Source organism: Lygodium microphyllum, chromosome 26 (assembly GCF_053477565.2).
Source record: "Lygodium microphyllum isolate KBCC chromosome 26, Lygodium_microphyllum_v1.1.10, whole genome shotgun sequence".
Classification (NCBI taxonomy): Eukaryota; Viridiplantae; Streptophyta; class Polypodiopsida; order Schizaeales; family Lygodiaceae; genus Lygodium; species Lygodium microphyllum.
In genome coordinates, this window is record NC_141160.1 from 1968221 (window position 1) to 1993555 (window position 25335).

The 25335-nt window shown below is 42.7% G+C and overlaps 1 protein-coding gene across 3 annotated transcripts in view; it reads left to right on the forward strand.

Annotated features, from left to right (window-relative positions):
* The window catches only part of LOC148012945 (uncharacterized), an 80151-nt gene that overhangs the window by 34638 nt on the left and 20178 nt on the right, over positions 1-25335 (forward strand). For all 3 annotated transcript variants that reach the window (XM_087667471.1, XM_087667472.1, XM_087667473.1), the window contains one exon: positions 12022-12103. In XM_087667471.1, coding sequence (XP_087523597.1) covers positions 12022-12103 — 82 coding nt within the window. The remainder of the gene's footprint in view (positions 1-12021; positions 12104-25335) is intronic.

Here is a 25335-nt window from a genome sequence, read left to right on the forward strand (position 1 = left end):
GTGGCTTGATCACCCACTGCTTGGGTATCCATGGTTCTACTTGGTGGTTCTATGTTGTATAGTTTCTGATCCCTTTTCATTGTACTATTGTATTGTATCAGATCACCCATGATCTGAGAGAGGGTGTTAGCAGAGTATTTGTCAGCTCATGTGTGAGTCTGAGCTTGATCTGGGCTGGGCATTTTTATTAGGTATTTTAGGTATTTTTCTGGTGTGGCATTTTATGCCATTGGGGCATTTTATGTACCAGTCGGCCAGCATTAATGCTGTCCGACCAGCATTATTGCTTCCCACTTTTTCAGCCTATTTATACTCAGTGCTCCTCCTCAGTCATTATCATCATCATCATCTTCACCATCTGTAGACTCTGTGGAGAGAGGAGCCAGTGCCAGTGCCAGTGCCCACGCAGCCAGTGACTCACTGTTGTATGTGATTGTCTCGTGTTCAGATATATGGATTCCATTTCCCGTGCATACATCTGAGTTCTCATCTGTATCGTGTTCTTTTCTTTTCTCTTTTTGTCTTGTGTTTCAGCAGTTTATTTTAGCACATGTTTATGCTTCCACTGCTGCTCCACTTCTGACAAGTCCTCCATGAGTGTCGAAGCGTCGTACGAGAGACTTTAGTCGGTGAGACTGGACACTGTTCGTACCTATATATATACGGCACCTCCCATTCATTCTTCACCCACTTCTTTCAGTCACTTCATGAGACCACCATCTCTCTCTCCTCTCCTTCCATCGTCTCCATCACTATTGCTAGGCGCCAATCTCTAGCTTCCTTGGGATGGGTTTACGGTGGCACATGCTTCTCCTCTCTAGTTGGCAACCATCCCTTCATCATGGCCTCAACATCTTGAGGGTGGATGTCTTGCGTTTGATATCTTGTGTCCTCCTCCTTTAACTAGCATCTGCCACCATTATCCAAGCATAAGATTTGCAGCCCTTGTACTTTGCATTTGCGAGTCAGGAGGCTCCACCCATTTGCATTTACTACATGTGGTATCTCCACTACAAATGGTGACCTTCACCTCCACCAGGCATCAACATTTGGGTTCTCTCCTACGTTTAGCAGCTCACACCCTTTAGCCATTTGCGTTTTGTAGCTTGGACCCTTCTTTTCTACTTGGCGTCACATCTTGCTGTTGATGCCAGCTCATTAGGCTTGTGTTTGTAGATTTGGAGGCTTCTTCGATTGTCTCCTTGCTCTTGGCACATGTCTTCATACTTGTGTTTGCAAATTCAGAGGCTTCTTCAGTAGTCTCCTTGCTCCAGGGCATCTTTCATGCCATGGCACCCTTGTGTCAGATTCGCTTCATTATTTCATTCATTCGTCCCAGTTTCTCTTCTTTTCTCCTCTCAGTGTTTGCCATACACACACTGTGTTTCTCTGTGCAAACCCTACTATTTCTGTGGTTGCTCAATCATTTCTTAACAATCCAAGCTTGCATGGGTGCGCTTGCTGCTACTAAATGCCTTCGGAGGCTGCCTTGTTGAGTTTTGGGATTTGTTAGAGTATGATACACTCTCTAGCTCATTATCTCTACTTGAGTCCTTGAGACATGAGAGTTCGAGGTTCAATATTCATCATTATGTAGTGTGTTTGCTGCATTGGGCATCGTATTCTATTCAGATTTATTCATTTCATGATCCACCGTGTTCATTGTATTTGAGTTACCCTAACCCTAATTGTGTGTTGTTATTAGTTTGTGCTTTGTTGTACGATTGTATTTGAGTTTTTGTGTTAGGGCATTTCTTTACACCATCCACATCTTTATCTATGTTCTACAATGTGTAACCTCCCTTTTCTGAAGTGATGCTAGGTTTTGCATTGATAAAACAAATAATGTACAAATGCGTCTCAAACACAATAACTCAGACACGAACATAATAAAGGCAAAAGCACAAAACACAAGGAGAGAAGAAAGAGAACTTTGAAGTGAATGAATCAATGCTGCAAATGAATGTCAGAATATGCTGAATGCTCAAAGGTAAAGGAATGGGAGTAGTCGGAGAGTGACATCCGCTGGAGACGGATCTAGATATGAGGGTAGTACTCCTCCCTCACCCACATGATGGCGTCGTGGTATGCAAGTTGATAGCGTCCACCCTCTGTCTGTGATTTTCTCGTCCCTCTAGCCTTCTTGGCTTCTTGTAATTATTCTCGTGCCTTCGTTGCACTTCATAATATACATATCGAGTTACCTCATTTCCGTGTCGTGTTACCTTGCCCGTTACGTGTTACCTGCGGTTTTCCGTGACGCGTTCCGTGTCGCGTTCCGTGTTACCTCCAAAAACGCTTCCGCATTGCTGTGGGGCTACCGAATAGAGGGTGATCCCTCATGAGGCAGGCTCCATAGGGTGGGTGTTGCCTACCCAAAGACGGCACCGAGAGGTTGTCGTCACACTTGGTATCAGAGCAAACTCCTCGGCTGGTGCGTAATGACCCCCGGGTGAGTGAGCCTGGGCAAAGTAGGATGGGTAAAAAGAAGAAAGGTGCTGGAAAAGTGAAAAATGAGCACAAAAGTGTGGATAGGCCTGAAAAAGAGGCCGAAAAACTGCAAATTGAGCAGTTTTATGCTGAAAAACACAAGATTTTGACTCACTGGTCCAAAAATGAGGCCGAAAAACGGCAAAATACAGATTTTTATGAGAAAAAAATGGAAAACGAGCAGAAACAAGTGGAAAAAACTGGTTTTCAGGCCGAAAAACGGCGTTTTGAGCAGAAAGAAGCCGAAAAAACTGGTTTTGAGGCCGAAAAACTGCAAATTGAAGATTTTTATGCCGAAAAATACAAAATTTTGGCCCAATGGTTTGATTTTGAAGATGACAGAAGAGTTCTCTGGGCCACCAAAGTGAAGTGGCTGCAAAGTGGCTATCCTTTTTCGAAGCATGAAGAAGTAAACCTAGACACTCAGTTGAAGCTTGTTAAGCAACAGCAGATACATCTCAAAATCAAGCTTGAAGAAGTCAATGATAACATAATCGAGTGGTCTGAGGAACACAAGAAAAACCTGTCATTCGACCTCGTGTTGGTGGAGCGAAAATTACAAATGTTCATGACAGAAGAGTATGGTGAAATCATTGCACAGGGAGGTATGCCAGATGAGAAAAGGCAAATTGATATAATCCCAGTATGCCAGCTTACAGAAGATGCTGAAGGCTACTCCTCTGATAGTGAGTACGAGTCAGAAAGTCAGTCAGAAGAACAGTGTGCTGCTATGCATAATTCACATGCAGATTTGGAGTCAGAAAGTGCTAGAGTTGCACAAGATCTATTGAATGATCCAGATTCTTTGTCTGCAGCAGAATGCACGATAGCCATGGCCGAACAGATGATATCACAGGGCCAACTAACTCCCGAACAGCAGATAATGCTACCTCAGATGGTAGAAAGAATGAAGCAAGCGTTGGCAGCACATAATCAACAAACTCAGGATACGGTTCAGTTACCTCTCAATAGTATGCATTCAGTATATACAGATTCCGATGCCGAAGATGAGCAAAGGGTCAATCAAGAAGAAGCAGACTATGAGCAGTATTATTGGAGAGCAGAAAGTTGGCGTGACGACTCAATTTATGATCAAAACGCACAGGATAGCCATACTTTAGAAGTAAGTGATCAAGAATATTATGAGCAACCATTGGGTCCAGATCAATCAGTTGTGGGCAGTGAGTCCTATATGAAGAATCAGTATGAAGAACTCGTAATGGAACGGGCGAGTATAAATGAAACCGTGGTCCAGAAGCCTCCAGTTTACATTCAAGGGGCCAGTATGCCCAGTTACATGGTAGATGGAGTGCTTATCGAAGACTATTATGAATGGCAAGCGACCTCTGGGTCGGATTCAGATATAGAAGAGCAGCCTGAAGAACTCGTAGTGGAACGGGCGAGTATAAAAGAAACCGTGGCCATTCAAGCTCCAGTATGCTTACCAGTGGCCTTTGGGCCTAGTTATTTGTTTCATGACGTCTTGATAGAAGAATGTGCTGAAGAAAAGACGACCTCAGAGTCGCATCTATTATCAGATGGAGTGATCCTGGAACAATGCAATGTCCTGGATGAGGCAATTTTAGCCCATCCCCAACCATTTTTCCCTCCCTATGGCATGCAGTCGATTTCGTACTCGCATGATCCATTTTGTTATGAAGACTCCTTGAGCCGGGAGGATAAACGAACGGCCAGATCACAAGGTGAAGACTCCTTGAGCCGGGAGGATAAACGAACGGCCATATTCCACGCTGACATCCTTGAAGACTCCTTGAGCCGGGAGAATAAACGAACGGCCAGAAGTCAGGAAGAAAACGGAGAAGAAGAAGAAGAAGGAGAAGAAGAAGAAGAAGAAGATGAAGAAGAAGAAGAAGAGGAAGAAAACGGAGAAGAAGAAGAAGAAGAAGAAGAAGAAGAAGAAAACGAAGAAGAAGAAGAAGAAAACGAAGAAGAAGAAGAAGAAGTACAAGCAGAAGAAGAAGAAGACGAAGCCGAGCAGAATGCAAATCTTACACCAGACGAAGTCAAGTCAGAAGCAGATGAGGAAGATAATCGTCAGCAAGGGAGAGCGGTCTGTATATCCTCACAACAGATTGACATGGCAAAGGTTATGCTCAGACGGGGTGACACCTTGAAGGGAACAAGCGCTCAGACGGAGTCGGGTTCGAACTCGCGGGCTGCTGACCATCCCCTAAAGCTGCCGGAGGCCATTGTTAGGTTTGAAGAGGTGAAGGCAGAAACCGAGCTCCCAAGTTCAGATGATGAAATCCTACTGTGGAAGGAGACCGACATGGACCAGTTTATGCCGCGATGGGGTGAATCCCTCAAGGGAATAAGGGGCCATACGGAGCCGGATGCGAGTTCGCGGATTGGTGACCCTCCCTTTGGTATTGTCGGGCTGCTGGAGGTCATGTTCGGGTTTGAAGAGTATCCGTTATATGCAGATGAGGGCAGAATTGAAGACTCCTTGACCCAGGAGGATAAAGAAAGGGCCATACAAGAGATTGAGAACACATTCCTTCACTCCTTGACCCAGGAGGATAAAGATACGGTCCTTCACCATGAGCTACAATTAAACGACTCCTTTGGCCGGGAGAATAAAGAAACGGCGACATCTTCTTGTGAAGACTCCTTTAGCCGGGAGAATAAAGAAACGGCCATCCTGGATGTTGAAGACTTCTTTAGCCGGGAGGATAAACGAACGGCCACAGGTTATGTGAAAGACTCCTTATACCGGGAGGATAAACGAACGGTAACAGGTTATGTGGAAGACTCCTTATACCGGGAGGATAAACGAACGGTAACAGTTTGTGTTGAAGACTCCTTTTGCCGGGAGGATAAACGAACGGCCAAAGAGTTTGTTGAAGACTCCTTGTGCCGGGAGGATAAAGAAATGGCTATGCTTATTGATTATCTTGTCGAAGGCTCCTTCTGCCAGGAGGATAAAGAAATGGCTATGCTTATTGAAGATCTGTTCATAGACTCCCTGTGCCAGGAGGATAAAGAAACGGACAACCTTTCTTCACATTATGTTGAAGACTCCTTGCCGCGGGAGAATAAAGAAACGGGCATGTTTGCAGTTGAAGACTCCTTGCCGCGGGAGAATAAAGGAACGGGCACATCTTACCTTGAAGACTCCTTGCCGCGGGAGAATAAACGAACGGGCACATCTTACCTGGAAGACTCCTTGCCGCGGGAGAATAAACGAACGGGCACTTCTCAGGTTCAGCCTGAAAAGACACCAAGCTCCCTGAGCCAGGAGCCTAAACGAACGGCCATTTATCCAGTTACTATTTGGTACTTGAATCGAGTACATCTTCGCAGGATAAAGATCTCCCGTCGCCAGGAGTATAAAAGAATGGCTTATGTGCAAGCTGCGAGGAGAGCAGTCCAACACTCGCGGTGCCACGAGTATAAACGAACGGCTAGTTCCTCTTCACTGGATGCTTTTTGCGTCATTCTAAGGATTGGAAACTCGCGTCGCCACGAGTATAAACGAACGGCAAGTCCTATTGCACTTGGCGCTGGAGGCGTCATTACAAGAGCTGCAAACTCGCGTCGCCACGAGTATAAAAGAACGGCTGCTGCTCGGTTAATTGGCGATGTAGCTGCCAAGACGAGGGCTGAAGACTCGCGTCGCCACGAGTATAAAGGAACGGCTATCCCCCCTTTATTGGGTGCTTTATGCACCAACAAAAATGCTACCTTCGCAAGACGGCGGCATACACGAAAATATTGGGCTTACCTGGCCCAATTATTTTTAAGGGGAGGTGCGTCATCACAACGCACCTATTATCTGAACAAAGGATTGACAGATCAGGCCAATTGGGGCCTTCTTTTCCAGATGATCCAAGGATTGACAAATCAGGCCAATTGGGGCCATAATCAGAAAGTTTGGGCTTACCTGGCCCAAAGTCTTTTAAGGGGAGGTGCGCCATCACAACGCACCTCGCGCAAACACTTTCAGACTGGATTGACAGATTTGGCCAATTGGGGCCATCAACCTCAGGGCGCCTCTTCATGGGCCCTTGCATTCATGGCGTGGCACACTCCCAGCTGAGTTACGCGCCTCGCCTCTTCAGTCCACTGACAGTTTCTGCACACTCATACTGTCAGGACCTTCAGTTATTTCAAGTGAACACAACTTGTTTTAACTTGGTTATTCTCCATTCTGTGATTGTAAATCTTGTCAGCAGATGGTTGAATTGATGTGTTTCCAATATTATTTTCGCTTCCTAGTCAGCCAGATTGGGATCATTCCACAAATGTAAATTGAGTCAGTGGATGATCATCTTTGAGTCAATAAGACCATGTCTCCACACCTGTAATTGAGTCAGTGGGCATGGCACCTAGTGGGAAGACACTGGTCGGCTTGATATTGAGTCGACAAAGACCCCCAAGTTTGTGGTCATAGGTTAGGTCTAGCGGGCAGACACTGGCTGTCTTGATAGTGAGACATGTTTAGACCCCCGAACTTTTGAGTCTCAACACACCGCTCTGCGTGCAAGTCCATTCATTTGCACATTGAACACGAGGGCGTCGTTCTTTTAAGGAGAGGTGTGTATGAGGGTAGTACTCCTCCCTCACCCACATGATGGCGTCGTGGTATGCAAGTTGATAGCGTCCACCCTCTGTCTGTGATTTTCTCGTCCCTCTAGCCTTCTTGGCTTCTTGTAATTATTCTCGTGCCTTCGTTGCACTTCATAATATACATATCGAGTTACCTCATTTCCGTGTCGTGTTACCTTGCCCGTTACGTGTTACCTGCGGTTTTCCGTGACGCGTTCCGTGTCGCGTTCCGTGTTACCTCCAAAAACGCTTCCGCATTGCTGTGGGGCTACCGAATAGAGGGTGATCCCTCATGAGGCAGGCTCCATAGGGTGGGTGTTGCCTACCCAAAGACGGCACCGAGAGGTTGTCGTCACATAGAGGTCTTAACCACAAGATGAAGCTGAATGTGGAAGGAAAATAGCCAGATAACAAAACACAACAGTTTGGAGGCTAAATCTGGCAAAATGCAGCAATGTAGCACCTGAAGATAGGGACACGGAGATGGATTTGGAGGTTGGTAACCAACTAGTTGGAGCTGAATGTGGAAGGATAATAGGCTGGTAACTAAAATGCAGTAGTTTGGAGGCCGAATTTAGTAAAACATAGCAATGTAGCACCTAAATACAGGGATAGTTGGTCACTAGAGGCTGAAAACAGCTAGCTGACAACAATGTAAGAGAGTGCAGAGGTAGGGTGGCCAGGATGACCTGAAAACACAGGCAATAGGGGTGTGATGACTAGCAAATTGAAAATGCAATTGCTTAATAACTCTTGGCAGTAGGGGGTCAGCTGGGAATTGGGCGCCACGGACTGAAGTGAACGTGGCTGCAGTCAGTAAGGGCTGGACAGCTGATGGATAAGGGCTGATGGCTGAAAACCTGTGGGAGATTGATGACCTATAAGACAAGGGATCAGCTGAATGGTAGGTAGCTTGTCTATTAATAGATGAGTGGATCCTCTAGAAAGGCGGATGGATCCTCTAGAAAGGCGGATGGAACCACTTAGAAATCTCACCTTTGTTTCTTTTTGGGTTGGTTAAGATATGGTTTGCAACTTATCAAGTTTTGTGCCCTAGGGGGAGAACGAAAAGGGATGGTTACATCACAAAATAGACAAACTATCCCAACCACTTGTGGATATCGGTGACGAAGAAAAATGAAGTATGGAGGTGTGGTGGTAAGCTGGTAAAAGAATTGCTGATGGAAACAACTCAAGATTTGCACTTGTGGGGAAATTGTTTACTTGCCCAAGTGCCCTTTTACGAAGATGGGTATGATCATGCAATGCGAAGGGGAGGTACAATAGGACGGGAGACTGACGTCAAAGACATATACCAAAAACTTGTAGAAAACTAAGAAAGAGTAGGAACCCTCTCTCAACCATGGATCTTGCAAAGGACCGGAGCAAACTTGTATGTTACTCCTAGACTGAAATACAAAACCTTGCAAAAGAGATTAGAATTTTCAAAAACAAAAGCTTCATAGTGAGATACTTCAAAGAAAAGCAATACAAAACTAAAATGAAAAAAAGAGATTTGCGAATGAGTGAGTGTACATGCAGTGGAAGACAAATGAAGGAAATTCTTAAGTCTAAGTAGCATATGGGCCCGAGTCATTAGTGTAAGGAACTAAGAGTGCTAAATAATGTGGGATTAGTCTAGTGGGAGGTAATGACTAAACTAGTTAGCCATACCATAAGGCACGAATTGCGAGGGAGATCCATTATCCTCTATACTAGTGGCAAGCTATTGAGAAACATGGATACTAAGAGGGAAAATTTTTGAGACCTCCTTGGGGAAGACCCCCTTTCAACCTCCTTGTAGTGGCACTATCATTGTCGGAAGGGGTTAAAGTTGGTTTGGCAATGGAGGTTGGATTCAACTTTGGTGTAGGTAGAATACCCTTAGCGATGGATGGTGCGATTTTAAGTGTGGGTCTAATACCCTTGGCATTTGAGCAACAGTCATCTACATGGTTGGTTTTTGGGCAAAGTGTACAAAACATATTCTTTTTAGGCATGTAATGCTAGGAGGGTCTTTGTGAGGTTTAGAATTTATTTTTCTTTTAAAAGAAGGAGATTGAATATTGACGTCGGAACATGGTTTGTGTTTAAGATCAATTGGGGAGGATGGGGCTCCAAGTCCTTCAATGAATAAAGGAGATCACTTATCAACATAAGAAGAGGGTTTGTGTGTTTGAGCAACTACAGAGGGGGGTGGGACAGAGATGCACTTGTGGATGTGAAGGAGGTGCATAGTGTGTGCGTAGCCTTCTTAGCAACAAAGCACTAGGGTGCAAAGTGGTACATCTTTGAGTGTCTAATGATGGCCTAAAACCTAAATGTGTATCAAAGACAATGTTGAGCTAAGAGGGGATAACCTATGGTAGGTCTAAAATAGTAGTCTAGATTGAATATAGAGGAATCTAAATGTGAAAGTGAAAGTGAAGCACCAAACTTGTACTCAAATGAAAAAGAAGATGAAGGTTTACCTTGTGGAATATTTGTGATCACAAAGTGTTCTTCAAGTCCATATTGGCACCAAATTGGGTCCCCTAGGTGACTCATAGTCGGGTCCTTGCATAATTGAAGAAGCTTTATAGACATAATCAAACTCACATAAAAATGGATTGCATGAATTTGCCACTGGGCTTGATTGTAAAGAATTTGATCTTTTGGATATTTCATGGGTGGATAGTCTCTCCTCAACTAAGAGGTGGTTAGTCTTATCAGCAAGGTGCTCCTGCACCTTGTGAAGGAGTATGAGATGAGGAAGAGTTGGGCCTCTATGAATGATCCCTACAAGAAAGGTTAGTAGATTTAGGGTTGTCCTCCAATTCAAGACCATAATGCCTCAAGAGATGCTCCATTGAAGAAGTACTTTGAGAAAATATCAGCGGATCCGAAGATAGAGTGGTATGAGCCATCGTGAATTAGCATGTGATGTATAGTGTAATAAAAAACAAACCAAGCAATCTATGATAGCCTCAAGTAACTCTTTAGAAGAGCACCAACTTTGATACCATGTGAAGTGATACTACGGTTGGTATTGAGAAAACATAGAGTGTATGAACGCCACTCAAATACAAGAATTCAGACAAAAACATAATAAACACAAAATTACGAAACACAAACAAGAATAAGGAAAACTCTAAAATGAATGAATTAATGTTGTAAATGAATGTAAGAATGTACAGAATGCTCGAAGGCAAAACAATGGGGGTAGTTGGAGAATGATGTCTGCTGGAAAGGGATCTGGAGGTTTGTAACCACTTGTCGGAGGGTCGGTAACCAAAACATTGTGGTTTGGAGGCAGCATCTCGCAAAATGCAGCAGCGTACCACCCAAAGATGGAGGCAACTGGTCATGGGAGGCTGAAAACAGCTAGGCGACAGTGTTGAAAGAGAGTACTGATGCAGAGTGGCCTGTGCAGCTTGAAAATGCAGGCAGTAGAGGCATGATGATGACGCTAGCAGCTGGCAATGATCTGCAGGCTGAAATTGCAGCTGTCCGACAGCTCTTGGTAGTAGTACGTCAGCTGGGAACTAGGTATCGAGGGCTGGAGTGGATGTGGCTGCAGTCGGCAAGGGCTGGACAATTGATGGATGAAGGCTAATGGTTGAAAATCTGCAAAAGAGTGATGACTTGCAAGACAAGGGATTTGTTGAATGGTGGACAGCTTGTCTATTTATAAATGAGCGGATTCTTCCAAATTAGGGTTTGGCTTATGGGACACATATGTTCTCTAGGACTACACACCGTTTAATGAAACTCTAGGTAATTCACATGTTTTGGGGTTGTTTTAAAGAGCTAATAAGTTTATAATTCATTTTTTAGCTCTACACCTTTAGGTCCCTTGGTGGGCAAACCTTGTCCAACACGGGGCTTTAGCAGTTGTGGATGACATGTTCACGTTGTTCTTTAAATTTCAAGAATTTAATGCTGCTGTCTCTTTAGCCCTTTTAGAGGATGTTTATTATTCTCTCCTTCCTTAGGCTTCATTTCATATTTGTTTGAGGATCCCTTCTTGTTTGTCTTCAACATGATCCAGGATTTTAATTCCTATGATCTTCTTCAGCAATATTCAACCACCTTGACATCTTTGTGCCTTGTGATAGTTGGATCTCCATGAGTTGCTTTATTTCTTTGGTCAAAAGGAGACTATATCTTCAACTGTATTCCTTTTGTACATGTTCATGTATTACACCTTAGCTCTTTTGGCTTCTTGTTCCCTGATATGTCGCGGAGAGGGGATGTTGGGAGTATGTGCCCAACTTCAGATTAGAGCAAACTATTTTTTGTGTAGTTAGATGATTTTCACCATGTGTCAATCATGGTCCATATAGGTTGGATGAATTTGTGCATAAGTTACCACAGTTTTCGGGCAGTTTCTAGGTCTGGCAGCTTTTTCACGGTTTGCTTATCTATAGGCTTCACACTTGTTACACACACACACACACACACACACACACACACACACACACACACACACACACGTTTATTCACTATCTAGTATTTTTGCTTTTGTCTGGGATCCTTGCTTGATGCCTTTGTGCATTTGCCTTCTGCATGTTCTCTCCCTCTTTTGCTGTCCACTCTATTTACTTCCACATTGCATCTCTAGTTTCATCAAACCTACAATTCTAGGTTTCGAATCCTAGTGGAGTGAAACTTGAAAAAGGTAATTATAGCCAAGTAATTTATTTGTTTTAGAACTGAAAATAAACTCAACCAAAATTTTAAAGGTAGGAAAGCTCATTGATTGATTGATTTTATAAAGTTGAGTATGAACCTATATGATTTAGAAATCATACAATAAGTCCATGGCATGTCCTACAAAAGAATGGGAAGACATGTATCACCTTTCAGGTTTTAAGTGTGGTATATTTGAGGAGGGGAGGGGAGGGTTTGGGGGGATGGGAGAAGGTGATGACAAAATCTATCAATTGTTTTTAACTATATGTTTGTCTTTGTTTTTGCCAGACCGCAGGTTACAATAGCTACTGCTATAGTCTTCTGTCATCGTTTTTTCTTAAGGCAATCACATCTGAAGAATGATAGATATGTAAGTGTAGATCCTTTTTTTTCTGAGAAACTTCAGTTTGGATTCTCAGCTTAGAAACAATTCTTTTATGCACTGTGCCTGTCAATTGAGCATCAGAAAGCGCCGTGCCACATGGTGGGACTCCACAACATTTGAACGTTTGTAGAGTAATTTGAAAGTTAGGACAATTTTCAATGTTGAGCTACTTATTTTGCTTCATGTACAACTGTATTTATTTAGAATTATTTTAATTGTGGCGTACATCTTTGAGGATGTTCTGTCATCTTTAAGCTCTTTAGAACATGTTTGATGTCTTTGAAACCAGGTGGTACTTTCTTTGCATCGTGCAGGTGTAATGTTTTTTTAAACATCTGTAAGTGTGTGATTTTGATTACCAGGTTTTTCAATATGTGGATGTCCAAAAGCTATCTACAAAAGTGCAAGGGATATTGATGTTTACATTTACAATTGATGATGTACTGCACATATGCAAGAACTGACATTACGAAATGCACATATGCCCGCCTTCTCCCAAACCACAAAACAAAAAGTCTTATGGCAACCTAACATTCAGAGCTGGAAGGATAGGGCTAGAATCATGGGGCAAGAAATGCATCATTGCTTGGTTCTTTTGGACTATGAGGTGTAGCTATGTTATTGACCTTTAGGATGTTTCCCATTGCAGAGACTATTTTGAGGATTTAGACAAAGATCATTCACTCTTTGTGGGGAGAAGGCAGAGGCTACAAGGTGGTTTTGAGAAGACCAGGAGAAGGTGCGATGCTTTCACGTGGACATAGGATTTCGACACCTTTTTCCACCTCTGCTCATATGGTGTGACATTATAGCCCACTCGATTGGTTGTTCACTCAACCATGGTACTTATGATGTACTTAGCAACTATAGGGCTTTCTTGCTATTGTGTATATTTTACTTCGGGGGGTGGAAGGTGGGGAGTGTAAAGAAATGCTCGAACATAGAATACAAACACAACACTGATAATAGAACTTGGAGGATTGGGGTAACACAAAAGATGAATGAAGAATGAATAGATACAATGCTCAATGTAGTAAACACACTACGCATAGTGAATGCACAACCTTGAATTGCAGTGTCTCTGAAGGATTGGGGTATAAAGTATGAGCTGGGGAGTGTGTCATACTATGTACATTTCCTGACACACCAGGCAGCATTGGGATGTGATAAGCAGCTGCAAACATAGATGCAGAGTCTCAGTCAGGCCGAACACATAGTGGCAACATAGATGCAGAGTCTGGATCAGGCTGAATACACAATCGCAACATGAAATAGTGGGCCGCAAGTTGGGGAAGATCCGAAGGATGAAGGTGACAACAGTTTGCTGCAAAATGTAGCTGTTAGGTGCCCATGGAGGAGTGGGTGACTGCTGTAAACTGCAAAATAGAGGTCAAAGGGCCTGCCTGGCTGCAGCAAATGCAGCTCCCTGGAACCTCTCTGACAGTGGCTGATGGCTGGGAACAGTGCAAATAGGCTGGGAAAGCTGCTGCCTGCAGCAGAAACGGAATGTGGAGGGCTGTAGACTGATTACAAGGTGCTGAAGAAGGCTGATCACTGCCATGAACTGACGTATCCGCCATGGAGGGGTGTAGACAGCAGTGGAGAAGTTGACACGAGCTGATGGAGGACCTGAAAATACAAGATAGGCTGAGTCAATAGTGGATCCTCCTAAATTAGGGTTTGGCTTATGGGACATGGACACTCTCTAGGAAAGTTTACTAATTTAATGGAAGTTTGGCAACAAGCATACTTTGGGGCTGGATTAAAGAGCTAATTTGTATATATTGCACTTAAAAGCTCAACAAGGAGGGGAGTTTCCTGCAAAGTGTTAGTAATAGAACTTTGGTTTTCTTTAAATTTTTTAAAAAATTGTTTCGAATTTTTGCAGCAGCCATTCAAAGGTTTGGGCAATCCCAAGTTTTTAAAAAATAACTTGACATTTTCTCTCTCAATCTCTCTCATTTTGGCATGCAAGCTTGGGAAAAGCCATAATTGACTGAGAGAGGTCTGATTTTTACCATTTTGGTGGAGTAATTAGATATTTTTTGAGCAAAACTAATAATTAGATTTATTTTCAGAATTAATATTTTGAAATTAATTTAGTTGGGCTAAAATTGCTGAAAAAAGCAATTTGAAGGTTGCTACTTGGCAAAACTTGCCCATACAAGTGAGAGTAATGCTACTAGAGGCTAGTAGAGCCTCATTCCAACATTCTGGAAGTTAGGAGAGGAGGAGAGAGAGATATTGCTGCAATTTGGCAGCCATTGGTGATCAACCCAAACATTGGCGATGGTCAAAGAGTTGCCCTTGGCTGATTAGGTCATTGGAGGCAAATGACAACCCTTGTAGGTTGTCTACAAGTAGGTGACAACAATTTTGTGGTCCACAAGGGCAAGCAACTGCATATGGGGCTTGTGTTGATGGTGGATTGTAGTCAATCAGCCATTCATAGTAGGGAAGCATTGAATTCAGCCAATGTTGGTGATGAAACTTTGAAATTTCTCTCTCTAGCTTCCTCTCAATTCTCTCAATCAATTCATAGCTCCTCGTAAGAGATCTTAGCCAAATTCATGTGCAGGAGGGTGCAATTGAAGAAGGTTTGCTGATAAACCCTAACATTGAGAGCAAATTCAGCAAATTACTTGTAAACTAGCATGCAATCAAGTGCCTCGGGTCCACATACTTGAGAGAGTTGATGTATCTCGGTAATGGAACCATGAAATTGTTAGCCTACCATTTTATTTTGTTTGTCTATCATCTCTTTGTTGTGAGCTCCGTCAAAGTCTGAGGGACACATTGGAGCTTTGATTTTCATTTCCACTCAGTTTAGTGTGCGTTCCCTTTATCAGTGTGTGTTTCCTTCATTTGCCAGGTGTCATTAGTTAGCGGCAGCCCCTGTAGGCTGTGATCAGCCCTTGATTGCTGTGATTTCCCCATAGATATTTTTTCGGTGCTGTTCATGTAGTCGGACATTATAGACTGCATATTTAGGGCCTATTTTGGTAGGTTGGCCAGTTTTAGTGGAGTTTGGCTATTTATAGCCCCACTTGGCAGCACTTTGTCATTCATCTTTTGTTGCTTGCAGGTGCTGTTGGCTGCACACTCCATCCCCGTCTCTGGTGCTACCATCATCCTCCAGCCTAATCTGGTGCCCTCATTGACGCTTTGGGCTACGTGCAGGGACTGATCAGTCCATCATTGTACTCAGCATTCTTTCCAAATTCAGTGCAGATATCTCTTTCGTTCTTGCTGTCTTCTTTCTTCTCCTTTTCTCTCCATATTTGTGTTCCTCTTCCATTTTGCACTCTCACAGAAACCAGTCTTCTTTTTCAAATAGGATGGTATATAACTTGATTTACCAGCAATTACAGCAAGCAATAAATTCAAACAAAATGAAATAAACACTTTAGTGTTAAACACAGAATAAGTTAATTAAAAGAACATGGACAGTAGATAGCTGACGTCCAATTGGCCCCAAAATTGGCACCCTTGTAGTATTTCTTTAAATTTGATTCCTTGAACCTTGTAGTACATTGAAATTGGACTCCAATCCTCGAGAAGAGTCAGGCCTTGCCTTGGATTTGAGAGGATTGCTCTACGAGAATCACTTCTTCCCCTATCGATTGGTCAATCTCTGTACAAATTCAGCAATGTAGCTTTGTCACAAATGATGAGCAACAGAAATTTCTAAATTGCCCCTTGATTCGATGCACATTTGGGCACAAATTGGGTCTGCAACACTTGCATGCAGGTCCTTTCAACTGTAGATGAGCAATCATCTTTAGATTTGCTGCAAATTCTTAAATTCATAGCAATCGCTTCGATCACAAGGTTGCAACTTGTGGGCACATGTTCCAAGATAGCTGAGAAACCCTAATTTCAGCAGTAATCAGGTTTAGATTAGCAAGGTAGTGCTGAAAATCTTAAGATTTGCTGAGAGGGTAGATAAAATGTCAGGCTGATGCGTCACTTGCTGCCAATCAGATCTAGCAACCTTTGGAGTAGCCAACTCAGCAGTTGCCGAGCCTAGGACAGCCTTAACTAATCCTTCACCAGCTTGAATGGCTCCTACCAGCCTTGCATGGCATGCTCTCTCTTCACTTGACAAGTGGCATACTTATTTATGCTATTCTCAGCTTCTAAAAGAGAATTTCTAGTAATTGTTTCTCTAGCCCCAATGGTACAAGTCATTTCCAAGGGCACATTTAATCCCTAGAGCCAAGATTGTCACTAGGCACCCACTAATAGTGTCCACCATAACTTATCACAACTTTTGCAATGCCCCCCACTACCTAAGCTAGGGTTTTGATTGTCACAATGCCCAATTTAACTTGCACTTCACATCTGCACCTTGCATGTGCACAACTCAATTATGCTAAAGCAATAAGTTAGAAACTGATGTTCCCACGACACACACTCTTCTATTGGCAAAGAGCTTGCTGATCGGATGCTAAATTAGGGTTTGTGGATCAAGGATGTATTAGGGTTTAAGCTGATTAGGGCAGTTTAGAGGTGATTCATGCTAAATTGGTTGTTGCATGCTATTGGACATGCATGCACGCTTTATTTTATGGTTATGGAATCACTTTCATGGATGTATTCAGCAAAAATTGTTTTATGGACATGCAACCACTATTATCGATGCATTCAGCATTGAAATGCATTTTGGCACTCGTTAGAGTGCAATTTTTGATCAAGACTGAATCAGGGTTTTAGCTGACTAGGGCAGTTTAGAGGATTCATACTAAATTGGTCATTGCACGTGAATGTAGAGCAATGTCTGGACATGCATGCATGCAATGCTTTTTGGTCATGCAATCATTTTCATGGATGTACTTAGAAAAAATTGTTTAATGTACATGCAATCACTATTATGGATGCATTCAGCTTTGAAATGCATATTTGTTAGAGGGTATTTAGGATAGTTTTGTCGCAAGAAAAGCCAAGATTGATGTGAGTAATTGTTGATAAATGCATTTGGGCAAAATTGGACAGAGCTCTATGTCGATGCACCAAGGATTTGGAGCCAAATCAGTGGCAGGTTTACCATTGTATTTTTAGGGTTTGCATGCTGACTTCAGGGATGAGCTATTTAGGGTATCTAGAATTGGTAGAGTCCAATTATAATGGTGTAAAGGCCATTGGCTATCCATACATGGCAGTCCACAGAAAAAATCAGTAGTAAACCAGGAATTTGTATGCCGAATTGTCATCCTTCTCCATAATCTAAAGAAATTGTGCAAGGGATGCCAAGGTTGGGGCCAGTTGGTGTTGTGTCTCTAAATAGGGGCATTCAAGCTCTCATGTCTGAGGATTTTGTTTGCTGCTTTATTGTTTGAAATATTTGTGTGTGCTAAGTTATGATTGTGCTGCTCTTTAGTTATTTTCGGCTATCTTTTCAATGTTAGCTCAAAGAGAGTGGGACAAGTGTGGTTTACTCTAGTGGTGTCGATGATCTCTTGTGACATCCCTCTCAGCACTCAGACTTGTGGAAAGCATTTGATAATATGCCAACAGAGAAACCGCTGCAAAGACAACATAATCTAGGTATAAGCTATCCTCAAGCAACAATAGATGTGCCTCCTATGTGCTTTGATCTCCTCAATGATTGCTCAGAGTATGAGGGATGTAGTTGAAAGTAGGTTACCCTCTTTTAAACCTTGCTTGTCCACATGCCCAATACTTGTGTGTGTCTATCAATTTGCCTAGTTTTGTTTATATGCTCCGGCCCTAGTTGTCCACGTTTGACAGATGGGTCAACTTGTCCGATCTGTCTTGTCCAATACGACATGTCCGATGAAAATTGTTTGATTGTTTCAAGTGTCTGTTTGTGACCATTTGGGGTCACTTTTGGGATAAATTGTAGGTATTGTTTAGGCTTCCTCTCCACAACACACTTGTACACACCCCAAATCCCCCCTTGGTGCCTTTCCCTCTCTAATTTTAAATTCAAATTTCAAGCTCAACTTTTAAGCTCTCTATTCTCAAACTCTCTCCTCAAGCTCTCTAACCCCATTCCCTCAAGCTCTTCTTTGCCATATCTCCACCTTGCCTCGACTTTCAAGCTCTCCATCGGCCATCCTCTCTATCCTCAAGCTCTTAATATGCAAACTTCTAGTATAAAGTCTCTAAATGTTTAAGGTGTATTACTTTAACTCCCAATATTCAGTTTAGATATTAAATTTATGTGTACAATTTTTTTCATTGGACGTAGGTCCAAGATTTATTAGTCCGATTAGTACCATACTAGTATCAGACGTTACTAATCGGATGCTATCGGACATGACAACCTTGGCTTAGGCTATACTCTAGCTTTGATAGATAAAGGTTGGGTAACACAAGGCCAAGTCCTAGAGCTATTTGGAACCTTAGGATATCCAGCCTCCATGATTGATACTATAGTATCAATTGAGAGATTTGCAAGGAAGCCATCACCAAGGGATTTGTTGTGAATAGGTGGGCTAGGAGCGGTGACAATCACGTCTCTCCATTTGAGAGGTGCTTTGCCACCAATCCATCATGGTCTTGTGAATGGCTTGACAGATGCAAACACATCCTGTCTATTCCCACCAAGCAAAAAGATGAATTGCTAGATGCATTTTGGTCCTCATTCTTGACCTGTTGGTGCTAAACAACGAGCCACACCTTTGCACTATTAGCGCTCATAGAATCTCTTGTTCGTGACCTCAACATTGAGTCATTGGCAGACAGTAGCAGCTTTGTCTAGTTTGGTCCAAATTTGGTCATTTTGAGACTTTTTGAAACCATGCAATTTTCTCTTGGGCCCCGAACACTAGTTGAGGTCATGAGTGCTAGTTGAGAGCGAGTGAGCTTGGCAATTTTTATGATTTCGTCTTTTTTGGCAAGTGAATTGTGGCTATGTGACTGTAAGCCCTAACTCATCAAGGGTGGAAGAATACGTGACATTGGGCATGGGGACACTATGGGTGACATTAGTGGAAACTAATGTTATGGTAACAACTTCTAAATTCAAAGTTGTGGGATTTTAAAGTGCATGGAAGTAGTTGTTTGCACGTGTTATGCTGGTCCAATGCATAGAATGTGAAAATCCTGGTGCAGCCACACGTTAAGTTCCTCTTTTTCGTAACCCATAATTTTGGTAATTTTTGTTTAAAAATGAAAAACAAACTGTTTTTTCTCACAAAAAACCATGATTTTATCGAGTCTTTTTGGAAAACCTTTTAAATCTAGCTTCTTGATTTGACAATTTCTGTCATATATATTGTTTTTGGCAGGTCAAGTCACATTGGCATCTGATGATCACACTGGTGCTTGGAAATTGCACAGTTGTGAGAAATCATCATGCTGCTGCCATAAAAGCTCATGCTGCCATCTGGAACTTGCACACTGCTGTTTGGCATGGGTGCTACCTGCCATTACTTGATTCTCTGTCTCTGTCTCAGTCTCACTCTCTCTCTCCACTGGCCTGTGACTGCTGGAGATGGTGATTCTGATCCGTGGGAGCAAGGATATCGGAGGTTGAGAGTGGTAACAAAGAAAGCTTTGTAGAAGAGTTTGTAGCTAGTTGGAAGGCTGGACATTTGGGCATGAGTTTGCATTTTTGAGGATTGGTGGTCTGATCTCTTGGAAGAGATGGGTTGTAGGGCTGCATGCATTTATTTGTAGGGCTGTTACACTCTATCTTTGTCTTGGGATCTAGAGTTCTTGGCTAGTTTGAAGCACCCTGATAATCTAAGATTTGGTCAGCTTTGAGGCTGATTTTGTATCTTTCATATACTCAGCAATAAATTGAAGAAATATGCAAGAGGCACCAGGGTTTGGGGACTAATTGATGTTAGTGCCTTTTTGCAAGAGGAATGCAGCTCCCATGTGTAATCTTTGCTTTTTGATTTATACTCAAATTAAAGTATTGCATGTAACAGTTTCTTTCGTTACCCCTTAATTTTATTGAAGGCCAGGTTCATTGGTTTGGTGATGAGGATCATCACTCTCTTTCCCAATAGGGTAATCTTGTGCGTAAAACTTTCATGTCAGGAAGTGTAGTTGTTGTGGATTATTCTGAGCAGGTGTACTGCTCTTGCAGTTCCTGCCCAAACTGATTACACCTTCCAACTCTTGATGGATCTCCTGTGGCAGTCTTTCTTACAATTCTTGTAACGTTTTAACTCTTGCTCTTGTAAGATGGACTCGTGATATATGCTAGCACTATACATTATAAGACGCTCTGTGACCAAAATCCTAACTACCATAATCACTTGCAAGCCAGACGTTGGTGATGATATTAAATCTGGAAGGTTCACAGAAATCTACATAAATGCCTACAAAATTGCCAAGCAGTTGTGAACAAGCTGACAGGAAATGTCTAACAAATGAGTGGAGGCTATTGGCAAAAGGTAATGCCTTGTTGAAAGTTGAGAATAAGATGGTAAGGTATACACTTGACTCTTTGTCGCAAGCTAAGAAACAAGTGGCTCAGGGTCTAAAAATTGAAGTTGAGGGAGCATTGATGACAGGGGTGGATGTGCAAGTCATGCAACAAGCTTTGGTGAAGACTATGTGTGATGCATAGCAATCCATAGAAGCTCAATTAACTTCAATGTTGAGGAGGTTTCCTTCATTGCCGAACCTTTCGAGTTGATTATGGAAGATATAGATGTATCTTTGGAGAAGTTGGTTGGACTGCTATAGCAGAAAGATGTTTTGTAAAGACAATTGTTGACTGTAAGCATAGTTACAACATAAGAAGAGCAAAATGATAACTTGTGATTAAACAACTTGAAATGGAGGGTGAGAGGGGCCTTATGAAACCAATAATTGAGGATGTGATGATGAATGTACAGAGCTCATAGTTATTGACTCTATATAATCCTTTGCATAAATGATAACAATATCGGTGTCATAAGTGTCCCGCACCCTGCATTGTTACCCAGGAACCGAATATACATCTTTCATAGTAACAACATTCATATTCACGATGGTAATGCGAACTCTGATATTAGCTGTATCTTTTCTTATTCTACTTTTCGTCTTTTGGTTATCTAGAAGCTGATGAACCCTCCTTACCCTTTTGCTATCCACTAGATGACGAGCCTGGTTTGCCCTTTCCTCTATGTCAGGAGGCAAAGCCTTAATCATTGGTCAATATAGCTGATCAGTTCAAGGGGCTTTGTTGCTCCTGCAATAACAGTGCAATGAACTAATCAGAATAATAGAGATTAGCATTGCTTTTAGCAATGGATCTCAAAGTAGTAGTGAAGCTTACACAAGACTCAGACTATCCACCAAGCACAGTGGAAACAAGCTGACTCTTTGGCAGTCTTAACAATGTTGGAAAGTTGCTTCTTCAAATCCTGAATTGAAGTTAATATGCATCCATATTGTTGTCTTCTAGAATCTTTACAAACTCCAATTGTTTTCTTGAAGTATTCCCCACGTGAGTTTGCTCATTTGAGAACAGAATGTAATTGTGTCCCAAGCACTCTTTGCGGTCCTGCATGTCCATGTGTGTGCTATCATGCCTGCTTGATTGACAAGGTGATCAGTACAATGTGCTTGGGCATTTCAATGCAGGTGTTTTGTAGTGGGAGGAGGAATGGTTCTGGATGAAGAGGACGCAGCATGTGATGAGTTGGGAGTATTAGTTATATTTTTGCTGCATGTAGGCCTTGCATTAATCTCCAAAACCACTTGCCAAAATCCTTCTGCCACTAAACATGTTTCACATATATGTGCATGTGGGATATTTTGTGCCATCCAGTTTGTTAGAAAACAAATCATTTGCATTTGCCATGCTTCCCTAAGTACTGGCAAGAGTCTTGCTGCTTTACATATCAATTTAAAAAAAAGCGTAAAAAATGGCAGCCCAACAGGCTATCATATCGCTTGAAGGAATCACTGATTGAAGAGTTGTTGTTGTGACTGCACTTACAACTTGGGAAACCCCCAGTCTAACTTCCTAGAAACTTCTGTTCGGTGCTCAAAATTTGGTTTGGGGGATTGTTAAGCATTACCAAAATACAAAAGCTTATTTTGGTACGGGTAAACCTATCAACAAAGTGATTGAATCAACGGAAGAAGATACTCTGAAATTTTGAAGAACATGATACTGCTGTAGAAATGAAATAATGATACAAGTGTTTGGAGATAAATAATATTAAAAAAATTCTAAATCTAAATGTTGATAACAAAAGAAATGAGAGAGAGAGAGAGAGAGAGAGAGAGAGAGAGAGAGAGAGAGAGAGAGAGAGAGAGAGAGAATGTCCTTTTACGAAAAAAAAGAAGAGAGAGAGAATGTCCAGAAAAGGCCAAATCATCCTATGAGACCATACATTTGAAGTTCAAGAAACTGCCATGTTTCCCAACTGGAATAAAGAAACCATAATCTAAAAATTCTTGTTAGGAGTAATAAATAACTGAAAATACTAAAAAGCACTAGGGAACAAATACAATAGAACTAATATGGGGATGAGTATCATCTCAAGATCTCTCTCATGGATGCGTCCAACATGGAGAGGTTGATGTGTTGAGGTAGAGTTGCTTGGTGATGTGCTAGTATTCTCTGTATCCTTTAATGGTGTCTCAAGGAGGGCTGTGGACATGGCTGGGCATGGGTGGCGTGCTTTAGATCTCTTGGTGGCACTATGTGAATACGCCTTAGTGTATGTGTTAGTGTGTGAATACACCTTAGTGTAAGGTTAGAGTAGGATTTGGGTCAACTTTTGGGATCATTCCTAGGCCTAAAAACTAAGGCCCTACATTTCTACTTTCATATCAATCTATTCAATTTCTTGTATGTGCAAGAGTTCTCTCTTTCTCACACAGACACAGACACAGAGGGCAAAACTCAAACCCTAAACTCAAAACCCAAACTCAAAAACTCAAACACAAACAGAAGAAGGGAGAGAGAGAACACAACTTTGAAGTGAATGAATGTTGTAAATGAATGTAAGAGTGTACAGTGTGCTCAAGGTCAGAGCAATGTCGGAGTGTGACGTCCACTAAAGACGGATCCCAAGTCTGTGACCACCAGTCGGAGTGTGGGAGTGCTGAATAGTGAACGATAGCAGGCTGGTCACCAATATGCAGCAGTCTGGAGGCTGGAAACTGGTAAACGCAGCAGTGTACCACCGATCGGGGGCTGGAAACTGTGCACAGTCTACTATAAACAGCAGGCTGAAACAGTGTCTGAGAGTATCAGGGCCTGCAATGCTAAAAACGCAGGCTGGCTAAACCTGGAGATGATGGACAGCAGACCGAACAACAGTCTGGTACAGTTTGGAGCAGCCGCCAGTAGCTGAGAGTTGTCGCCTACAGCAATGGACAGGTTGAAGATGATGTGGCTGCAGTCGATGGTGACTGGACAGCAGATGGAGGCAGGCTATAGGCTGGAAACTGGGCACCAAAAGCAGCAGAGGGTGTGTGGGCTGGGTAACCTGCAAAACAAGGATGATTGTTGAATGGGGGCAGCCTGTCTATTTATAGATGTGGAAGGGCGCCCCAAAAATTAGGGTTTTCACTAAACTTTCTGGAACCGCTCCCCGTTTTAGGATTTCCACTGAACTCTCTCGAATCGCTCCCTGTTTTAGGGTTTTACCCTAAAAGAACATTGTTAGTGTGTTTTGGGGCTGTTTACGAGACTAATCAGCAAGTAATGTATTATTTAGCTCAACACCCTCTCTCAAGCCCAAAATTGAGCCGAAAGGTTAGGCCAGCCATTGTGATGTTGATGTACCCCAAGGCGTTCCACCCCAAAGCAGCCAAGGCATCGGACAAAGGGTGCACATCGGCTGCCCAGTGGCCTACCAAGACTACAGAGGCGATAGTTATCTTACCAAGGGAATCCAAGTAGTCATTCTAGAGAGGACATGACATTGGACAAAGGGTGCACGTCGGCTGCTCAATGGCCTACCAAGCCCTACAAAGGCAGATGGAACTACATGGAACTTTTGTGTGTGTGTGTGTTTTTTTTTTTTTTTGAATAAGAGTGTTATATTTTATGGGATGCGGCCGATTGAGGAATAGTGACCCAGAAGACGGAAGTAGGGAGGGCATACCCAACACATCACAAAACAGTATAAGCTAACCCATCCACTCAGGATGTCGATGACGAGGAAAAGTAGGTGATAAGGTATCCATGTGATGAAGAAGGATGGTGGTGTGGTAACAACAGCCACCGGTGGAAACAACTTAGGATCTGCTCAAGTGGTGCTTTGCACAATGAGATGCAAAGTATGCTACATGCTGAAGAATGCTCATGCAGCAGGTACCACTTGGACAGTGTTCCTCATGGGGAAATTGTTCACTTGCCCAAGCGCCCTAGTACAAAGATGATGAAATCATGCAATGCAAAGGGTAAGGTACAACAGGGGGAGAAGCCGATGTCAAAGACGAAGTGTTGAAGCCTGTAGAATACTAAGAAGGGTAGGAAACCCCTCTCAACCTGGATATAGATGCCGAAGAAGGAAGAGGAGCTTGATGTCGGTCTTCCTGTGGTGCCAAGAACCATAAGGAATGAAGACGAGGAAGCATCCCAGCTGGAAGAGCTAGGTAGAAGTCACCGCTATGATAGCATCAAGAGAGATGCTACATAATCCGCCTCGGGAGGGGCCTTCATGCTGGTAGAAGAGCAAAACTCCAAGGATGATGAAACCATTACGGAACGGCACACATCCCATGTCTCCAGCCCAAGTAGGACTGGGCAAACCTGCATGTTAGCCCTACACTGAAAACAAAACTTGCAAAGGAGATCAAAGTTTGCAATCACAGAGATCAGTAGTGAGATGCTTCAAAAACAAAACAAAATTAAAATGAAAAGCTAACTAAAAGAACAAGTGGAAAGATGCAAATGTGTATGTGTGTGTGAGTAAATGCAACGGAAGACTTAAAATGTAGAGACAAAAATCCTATGGGCCCGACTCTTTGAGTGTGAAAAATGAATGCTAGACTGACCTAGGGTATCCGTAGAGACATGCTAGTCTAAGAAGGTGGCCACCATCGCGTACGTCCAGTAGCAGGGCTCTGCCAAGGGAATGCCTGACGAGCCTGACGAGGTGGGGAGGAAGGTGAGATAGATGCATGAAGAGTAACGGGATCGGAACCTGTAGACCAATGAACCAATCCTTGAGGAGTAGAGAAGGATGGCCGTTGAGGCTATCCGTGTGCTACATGTTCAGCAGTCGTTGTGGGGGCTAGAGGAGCAGATGGGGCAGCAGCGGAAAGCGTAGCCCCATTCACTG